At 33.3% G+C, this 10211-nt stretch overlaps 1 protein-coding gene across 1 annotated transcript; it reads right to left on the reverse strand.

Annotated features, from left to right (window-relative positions):
* Nucleotides 1-4662: 4662 nt before the first annotated feature.
* On the reverse strand, nucleotides 4663-8567 carry LOC121970373 (ent-kaur-16-ene synthase, chloroplastic-like). The gene is made up of 14 exons (XM_042521063.1): nucleotides 8466-8567; nucleotides 8241-8293; nucleotides 7867-8152; nucleotides 7610-7790; nucleotides 7153-7367; nucleotides 6937-7057; nucleotides 6764-6861; nucleotides 6465-6682; nucleotides 6262-6374; nucleotides 6080-6178; nucleotides 5775-5990; nucleotides 5551-5692; nucleotides 5232-5477; nucleotides 4663-5123 (listed from the first exon to the last, which is right to left on the reverse strand). The coding sequence occupies exons 1-14, from the start codon at nucleotides 8563-8565 to the stop codon at nucleotides 4815-4817; spliced, it is 2397 nt and encodes a 798-aa protein (XP_042376997.1). The 5' UTR covers nucleotides 8566-8567; the 3' UTR covers nucleotides 4663-4814.
* Between the last annotated feature and the right edge of the window lie 1644 nt (nucleotides 8568-10211).

The raw sequence follows: 10211 nt of genomic DNA on the forward strand, positions 1-10211 counted from the left end.
GTTATTTTATTATAATGAATTTGTGATAAGTATATTTATTATACTTTGTATTCTATAATATATTTATCCTTTATTATACTAAAACTTTAATTCAACTTATAATTGTAGAAAAGATATACATTGGAGGAAGGTCAAGAGCAACAATTTAAAGATACTTGGAATACATATTGTTCCAAACTTTACAAAGACCTTCTTTATTATATGTGAAAGAAGGATACTAGGCTGACGTATATGCCAGCTAAGATATGGAGTGCATGGACGACCACCTAGACTGCATAAAGGTATAAAGAAAATGATGAAAAAGCCAAAGCAAATAAAAATACAGAGCTAGGTGGCACAAGCACTGAAACGGCTCTACATACGTCAGGTTCCAGATCTATTATTAAACATACCATGGATCTGGTGAATTTAATTTAAAGTTAAATAAGTAAAATTTATATTTATTGTCAAATTTTTATAATTTTGTACCAGATTATTTGTGTATGCAGGAACATGATTTAGCTTGCCAACCTACTTGTATGGAGATCTTTTTTAAGACCGACAAGAAGAAGGATGACACATTTGTCGATACTAGATTGAAGGCCATACACATAAGATTAATTATTTATTACATTTAATTATTTATATCTTAATTAACTTTAGTAATTGTGATCAAATTTAATAATATTTATATTATATTTTTCAAAACAGGATTAAATAATAGATAGAGTGGCTCAGGCATCTCGACCACCAGCAGAGGGGGAGTTATAGTCTCTATCAATCGAGGTACTAAATGAGAATTATTATGATGTTTTCGATAAACAAACAAAAAGCTCCACCCTCTACAGCCTTGGCTCTCAAGCCAAAGTCACATTTGATTGTTTGAGCACTCCTAGAGGTCATGATGGATCATCTTCCTCTTCTTCTGAGATGCAGTCTTTAAGACAGGAAAATCAAGAACTGCGCTCAAATTACCTCAATGGATAAGAAGATGGAATAGTGGATGGTTGCTGAGATGCAGAGGAGGGCTGATGAGGATAAGAAGCAATGTGAGGATCATGATGCTCTCATGACTCATATGCGACGGTTCATAGCTGATTTGCCCTCGCCACCAATTCCATTTGATTTTGATTCACAGAAGACTCAAGATCTATCAGATCCTATTGATTAATTTTTTTTTTGAAGTTTGTTCAACTAAAACTCAATTTTTTTTTATCATATATAAACTATGCAAATATATTTATCATAAAAAACTTATCTAATTTGTAAACATTGCATTACTATATATTTCAGGAGTCTAGGCCTATTAACATTACTGATCATTAGTTGCTTATTTCTTTTATCTAGGTATTAAATTTGGTTATACATATATGTAATATTTTTATTTGTACATAAATATGATATAAATGTATTATATTTGACTTTTTGCAGGAGATTATCTATTTCTATTTTATATATGGATGTACTATTCGGATTATGGATTATGAATAGTATAGTTTTTTCTATTAGATTGTTTATGTGAATGTTCTATTATCGGATTATGTTTAGATGTTGTTGGTTTCTATAATGGATTATGAAATGTATTTATATTGTGAAAATGTCTTTGATGTGTTGATTGTGAAATATTAATGTATGGATGAATGTGAAATATGTTTGTGTGGATTGTGAATGCTATCATTTGTGATGTTTTTATCTGTATATGAAAATTGTAAATAGGGAAGAGCCTAATTTAGGTTTGTTGTGTTAATTTTTTTTCAATTCCCGATGGAATAGGTATTCCGTCGGTATGTATCGAAAATATTTATCGATGGAATACATATTCCGTCAGTAAATATCGAAGGGTTTACCGACAGAATAAGTAATTCCGTCGATATTCCCTTAATAGTTTACCAACGGAATAGGTATTCCATCAGTAAACCCTTTATAGATTACCAACAGAATCTAGGAGATTTCATTGGTATATCTTTTATAAATATACCGACGGAATCATATATTCCGTCGGTGTTATTTCCGACGGAAAATATTCCGTCGGTAAAAATTGATGGTAGTTATTTTCTGTCGGTAAAGTTTTTCACAATGAATTTTCTCCCAACAAAATATCTGTCATCGTAATTCCATCACTAACCACCTATACTGACAGAATCATGATGGACATTTTTGTCGGTAAATCTATTTATTTTTGTAGTGAAAGAGCATTAGTCAATTGATACAATGGAAAAAAGAAGGAAGGGTTCGGATCGAAGTATCAATCTACTAATTCCAATCTGGAACCAAACAAAAGCGAGTCCAACTTAATTGTCTGATTCGAGTGGTTGCATTAGTCGATTGATAGTTAATATCAATCGATTGATACTGATCGAAATTGAACAGAAGCGAGTTAAATTCGATTGTTTGATTTTATTGTTAGATTCAACTAATTGAATCAGTCAAATAATAGTTTATATCAGTCAACTGATATTTAAATTATCAATAAAATCAATAGAGGGTGTTCAATGACATGAGCAGTTGTTGGAGATCATATCAATTGACTGATTGTGTGCAATAGTCTACTAATGCCTAAAATAAAGGTCTTGAGTCAAGGATTTATATAAAAGCAAAAGGGAATGTTTGAAGGTGTAGAGCTTTCATCACAAGCCAAGTTTTCGTGCTAACTCTTTGCTAAGAAGTCATGGAGCTCAATCTCTATCTTTGATGCAAGCATTTGAACAAGAAGAAGCCAACATCTCTCAATCAAATTATTGTAACTTCTTGTTTCATCTCCTTTTGTATTGTATTGTAATATTATTGTAAAAGATTTTTTCGCCTTTGAAATCAATAGAGGTGGTAGAACGTTATGTTAACCTTGGACGTAGTCGCCTCGGGGAACTTGCTAACGTTGTGCATGTGTGTGCTGAGTTTGTTTGTCTTCAAGTTTCAACGGTGCAAATTCAATCAACAAAGAGATTGGAGATATTCAGCCTCCTCTTCTAGTTCGTAAGGTCCTAATATAGTAGACATTTAAGTGTCATTATTATAAAAACTACAACTTCATAGCATTTAAACAACATTATAGGAGCTACGAATTTATAGTTGTTATAATAAATTTGTAATTGCCAAGCGTTATTTAACCATGTAATAGGTATTTTTAATTACTAAAATTAAGACTAAGTTAGCGGTGCTAAATTATTTAGTATTTTTAGATAATCTTATATTATTTTTTTCCTTAATTCATTCTATTTGTTTTCATCGACTCACCAATTTACAGCACAACAGAATTCATGTTGTGGGATGTAATTCCCCGTGGACTGATGATTGATTCCCACGGTAGAGCCCTTCTGTTTTTCACTTTAACCTGCTCTTTTTCACACATACAACTGATGTAATGTAACATAGTGGATTGCTGGGAATAACAAGAGGGTTTCAAACATCTGTCCGATAAAAATCTAAATGATCAAGTTCTGAAATAAAAACCATTAAACATCAAACAAACCAATGCTACCTCTCTCAATTCAGTCTCGTTGAAATAATATGGCAAAGGCAATTCACTTATCCCTGTGCTCCCACCAATACATCCCTAAGTTAATATAGAAGAGAAAGTGGTCAAGTTATGGAGAAGATATACTCAGACGTGTCGAATTTCGACCCCAAGAACTCATGTGATAGTACCACATGTCTCAACCGTCGTATTACCCTGAGAGGACAATCTCGTTGAAATAATTGTGGCAAAAGACGAATATGTTCGCCCCCAGCGCCCCCGTCAATCCGTTCCAAGGTCAACACAGAGGAGATAAGTCTCGTTAAAATAATGATGGCATAAGGCGAATACGCTCACCCCAGCGCCCCCGCCAATTCGTCCCAGGGCCAACACGGAGGAGGTAAATCACGAGCAGTTACTAGCCGGGCTACTAGCCTTTGGAATAGTGACTAGTACATAAGAGAAACATTTTATCTCGGTTTTATCGAGATTTGAACCCCAGACCTCATGGTGGCAACACCTCATGTGCTAGTCACTAAATCGTCCCGAAAAAACAAGTCTCATTGAAATAATGTCATGACACAAAGAGGTTGTACTTTTTATCGATGACAAAATTAGTAATCTAGGCTAACTTACCTGAGATCGATGCTGCGCTCCTTTTATATAGTCATTCAAGAAATTAAATGTTTATAGTGATGTAGATTCAGTCAATTCCCTTGAGGATATGTAATATTCTTTGGATGGAATCTTATTTCATGGTATTATAAAAAGCAATTTACTATTTCTTGCTTAATATAAATTTATAATCAATACAACATCTAAAATTATTTGACTTCAGTCTATTCCTTTTATCTATATTTTTCTACCAATGTTACTTTTAAAATATATAGTATGATAATATTGAAGTAATATATCTTAGTACAAATTTAATTTGTCATGCTCGTACAACATATGAAAATTGATTTTCATGTTATTACGGAACATGTGACAAATAAACAACTATTTAGTCTCTTATATCTTCACTAAGGATCAACTTGTTAACATTTTATCTAAATAGTGTTTCAATAAACTAACAATTAGACTCAACGTTAGATATCATCCGTTAAGTTTACCGAGAATATTGACAATAAAGGTCGCTAGCCGTCCAGGATAATAGTTAGAGGACTTATCATGTTTAGATAATGACGACAAAAAATAACAATTTAGGATAATAATTTATTATCACTATGTTTATCATAATATTTTTATATATCATCTTAATAATCGATATAAATGGCTTGTCAGCCTACAATACTGATCATTTCTAAAGTAATTATTTTGTTGTTCACTTTCCCACACTTTTTTTATTCACTCTTTAAGAGCTCTTTACTCGAGAATGTTGTTATATGTGCTTGGTTTTTATGGGTTCATGAATGACTGCGTGGACTGTCCTCACTATCTCTTTCGGCGATGTAAACTCGTCATTGTTCGTGTAGAAGAGGTGCAGTATTTTGCACGTCTTCCAGAAGAGATCCTTGCAAGGCCTGGGAACGACGCTTCCATCTTGTTGCACCACCATTCTCAAGAGCTCGGTCCTGGCGGACTCTATTTCCCCTCGTATCTGCTGCTTTGCTTCTTCTTCGGACGTTGAACCGGCACTGTGGAGAAGGCGTAGTGATACGGCATTCACCTTCCCTTCTTCACATTCTCTCTGCGAAAAATAAAAAGAGGAAAGAACAATTTGTTTAATTTCCAAGGTCTCATGAAATTAACAGACGATACGATCTACTCGTTTTTAAGAACAATTTGTTTCTCTTACTTGGAAGCTTTGCATGTCATTCAGCAGACGCCCGCATATGCTCACTAATCGGAACAAATTCTCGTATTCTGTATTTCTGACGGCAGCTTCAGGAAGTTCTGGAACAAGGAAATAGAGTGTTGGGAGAATAACTGGTTCGAGGGCAAAGGACACAAACCCATTCTTCATGTACTCATCCATTGAAGGAACTTCCTTGGATATCTTCCACTCTGCCTCTTTCATCATGGAATTCATCAATCGAAGCCACTAACCATACGACCATCTGTCACGTTCTTCATTAAAGTAGAGAAAAGGAAAAATTGAAGTCTTCAGATCTTACTGCCTCAACTAAATGGTGGGTGATAGCTCGCTTCTGCAATACTGATGCCTTGGTCCCAAGCTCATTGATTGTGTTGAACAAAGCAGAAAAAATGATGTTAACTTGTTCAGAATGCGTCTCCTTTTCCCAATTTGCATCCCACCTATTAATTATTATCAATAGCAAAAGGAAATTTAGCTTGTGAACCTTTTAGAGAAGATCAAATAACAGGAAACAACACAGACTTCTCCATCAACGAAATAAGATCTTGATGCTCCTCTATAGATTCTTCATTGTCAAAGAAGTCATCAACCACAGTGCCAAGAAGGCTGCCTTTGGCATATGACATGCGAGCATCGCACATTTGAGGAGTGAAAAGTATTGCAGCAGCACAAAAATAACAAAAAATGTTCCTTTGCCGGACAAATTCCAGTTGATCTAGTTTGTTATCTTTCACCCAACTGTCAAATTCAAGAAATATGATCACAGAAAAAGAAAAAGAGGAGGATTAAACTATCTAGTCATGTACACAATAGAACAGTGAAAATACTTGTTGAACATCTGGAGTTCTTCCTGATATCTATGCTGAGAAGTTTCAAAGGAACCCAATGCCAATTCCACTAGATCACTATCCTTTATGCTATAACGCCTATTTACAGATTCAAAAAAAAAAAAAAATCAATAGCATAATGCAGATTTTTGGCGCGCCTTTCATTCATATTCAAATCTTACTTGTATGAAGTTTTGAGAACTTGCAAGTTGTCAAGAGTGAAGTTCTCAATGGTACTTTTATGCTCTAAACGTTCAACATTGGACCAAATCGGAAACTCTAGAGCATAATCCACCTGAAGCAATTCCAAATTTGTCAATGTTCAGACATGGTTTTTCTTTGCAAGTAACAACTTTTTATCATCAAAAGGTGATTGACCATTTACCTCTTGTAAACCAATCTGGTTTGGGGGATTTCGGTTGGTGATTAATGCTTCTTTCAGAAACATTCTTGACCAGGAGGCTAATTTGTCTAAACCTTTCTCGTTGGGAAATATTTTAATTTGTGATGCCTTGTATAATTCCAATACCACGTTCACATCCTTCCGATATCCTTGCAATGTATTGTTAAAATAGTGCTCATCATTGAGACGACTTAAGCAATCTACACCAATTTAAACCAGCATCACAGTCACCAATAGGTATCATACATATGATTCGATATCAACATAAATATAACAATCACCTGAAGATACATCATATCCATTCAATCGAAGAAGGCGAAAAGCCATGGCACATGTGGCTACATCGGAATAGATTTCTTCCTCCTCGAGCAACCAGCTTCTGCATATGTTAGAAGGCAATTTTGTTTTTAAAAAATCACAATTATTCCAAAGAATTAAATATTTAGCAGTGCACCTATATGTTTTATCCAAGATGCTCTTTATCTCATGTCTGAAGTGCTCGGCTATTCCCAACTTTTCAATACTGTCAATAAGATGAAGATGTGTATGCACATCCATGGGATATAATGTAGGAACTGTGAAGAACCAACAAGTAGATTTAGAATAATAAATATGTAAACATTAGTAAACTCACTTCTATTTTCCATAAGATATGAGAATCTTCAATCACCTGAACTATCAAACTTCAATAGAAGAGAATGCAAGTATTCATGTGCCTTAGAATCATAATGATGCATCATTGCAGCAGCAGTTGTTGCAGGTGAATTAAACAATGATCCATTTTTTTGCTGATATTTCATAGTTTTCGTCCAGTCGTGTGCATTCCCTAATCCTTCGGCAACATATGCTAAGTAGGCTTCTCTTGCGTTGCAACTTCCTTGTTCTCTTACATGTTACAAATAAGTCTGTTTCAATAATCTCTAAGAACATTTAGGAAAACATAATCTGGTACTATAATTGATTTTTAGCTGCCATCATTTATGATGCAATTGATGCCATTAGAGATTAGAGAACTATGAAAAACTGGTGGAACCATCATGCACAACATTTGTATATAAGAAATTACAAACAGAAAATAGGAACAGTTTCTGTCCTAAACTAGGACTTAGTCTAAGTACAATTCCAACCTGAGTAGTTCTGCATTTCGTCGGCCGAGCATGTTACCTATCTCATGATGTTCTATAGGAACATCTAAACCAATGTTGATGGCATATTCAAGCATGCCTGGAAATATAATATCGAAGCCAATAGGTGACTGCAAGTGCTCATCCAAAATGGATGAAGAATTACTCCCAATAAAGTTCAGACCTGCAGTAACAACATGCATGACTTGTCATTTAACACATATCAATCAAATGCTATAACACTGTTTATCATCACTTACCCTTCCTGACTTGTTCCTGACCAACTTTCCAGCGTTCTAGAGCAATTATACAAGCTAATGTCGAAGACAGGTAGTCTTTAACAAGAATGGGTTGGAAGTGATCGAGTCCCCACGATCCATCAGAATGTTGATGCTTTATTATCCAATCAAGGCATTGTGGAAAGCATGGTTGGTTAGGAGAAGTTGGAGAAGGAACCATAGCTACCCATGCAGTGTCATAAGATGAAGCTGAAAGTTGGACCTTCTGGAATTGCATATTGATTCTTTCAATTGATCCGCCCTGGCACTACAATAAATTTGAAACTTATTTGAAACATACAACAAAGATTTCCATCATATTTAGACGATAAATATGAACAAAATTGCCACTACACCATATATGTTTTGTTGCCACTTCTATGCATCTTGCATCCTAGATCAGTAAGTGCTGCACCAATTAGCAGGAATACAAGGATTATATGAGAGAATTTTATTAGAAAAGATTTTCACTGATTTTCTATTTACGATAGATGTTTGCAATGTATAAGGAGGAACAATGAAGAAGAAGAATACGAAAAACAGTTTGTAAGTATGCCTTGTATACTGAACATTGAACTTACTAGTACATTTAGGAGCAATAGCTATGACAGAATGCATGATCTGCAATGATGGACTCATTGGAGAATCTGTATCTGCACACCTTAAGTAAATAGTTTGCATTTCCAAAGAATCTATGCTCTTTATAGAACTTACTCCATTAATTTAGGAGCAAAAGTTAATTATGACAAAAAAAAAAAAATTGTCAAGACACGTGTTCAGTAGGAAGTCAGTCAATGAATAGTCTGAGGATGTGATGGATTGAGATGAATGCTGGAGCTTAGATTAACGTTGGTTTATCAAATTTTATTTTTAAAAAATAAATATTAAAAAAATGTCTTATTCTAACATTCTGTTTTCTTTTCAAAATATATTTTTAATTTAAATGATCTAATACTTTTATAATAGTCTTTGTCAAAATAGTTTCGTGTTAGAACAGTTTGGACTAAAAACATTTGGATCGGACGAATAAGAAAGATAATTTAGAGAAAAATATTAGGGCGGAATGTCTTGTTCATAATTTTTTCAACGTGAAAGTCTCTTTTAACACAATAAAAATATCTAATTTTAAAATATATTTTATGTTAATAAAAATAATTCAAATATAAATATACTTGTTTGTATTTTTATTTTTTATTTAATTATAGCATATAATTTTATTTATTTATTTATTTATAGTAGGTTTTTTTATTTTGAAAAGAATAATAAAAATTTATGTACTTTTGCTTATTATTAATCATCCGGTTGTTAGTAGCACAGTGGATTGTGAATGGATCTACGAGTTTATTACATCTTCTCAGAAAGGAGGATGTAATCCCACTCGCTATCAACATGACATGATCAAACTTGTCATACATTGTGGCTTGACAATATGAAGAAAATGTAAATTGACAATGTGAAGAAAAGGTATTTGTCATACATGTAGATTGACAATGTGAAAAAAATGTAGATTGGCAATGCCAAGAAAAGAGTATGAGAGGATTGTGTACATTTGGATCCAAGTTATATATATATATATATATATATATAAACAAAACAGGTCTCTAATTCTGGAGAAGTCTCATAGTAAGGTCAAATGAAACAACCAAATTTATCTTTTTAATTTTTTACACTCGACCTATTCGATAATTTGATAATTCCACTTTAAGCCACTCGATCACTCCCAACGCAGTCTTCCAGTAAATTTTATAATTGATTTTAGTTCAATATGACTGACTGAGTGACAGACAGACGAGATGATTTTGAATTTGAGTTCAATATTTCATTTATAATTTTATAATTGACCTGATTCCCCATCTCCCACTTGCGTCTTCAATTTGCTAATATGCAAGTTCATATTGATTATTGCACGTACGTGTTCCAATAGTTGTCAGAGGAAACACGCCATTTCTCAGTCTTCCAATAGCACTAGGTTTCTTATGAAGTCAAAGTAGCTGATTACCGTCATTGTCTGCTCCTGTCAAAACAGAACACAGACACTAAAGTGAAATAATGAATTCCAACCTATGAACAGCTTACGCAGATGTTTGGTTGAGTGATATTTGGACGCATTTAAATTTTATGTTATTCAAACTTACTAAACTAAATTATTAAAATAATTATTTAAATTTAATTTATTTTCTTTTTTTACAAATTTGAGTTTGGTTTAATTTGACTTGAGTTTGGTGAACGCACAGTTTAAGTTTATTTGATTTGTTTAAAAATGTTACAATTTAAGTTTATTTAATATTAAACTTGAAAATATAAACTTATTTATTATTTTATTAATA

This window comes from Zingiber officinale, chromosome 4A (assembly GCF_018446385.1).
Source record: "Zingiber officinale cultivar Zhangliang chromosome 4A, Zo_v1.1, whole genome shotgun sequence".
NCBI lineage: Eukaryota > Viridiplantae > Streptophyta > Magnoliopsida > Zingiberales > Zingiberaceae > Zingiber > Zingiber officinale.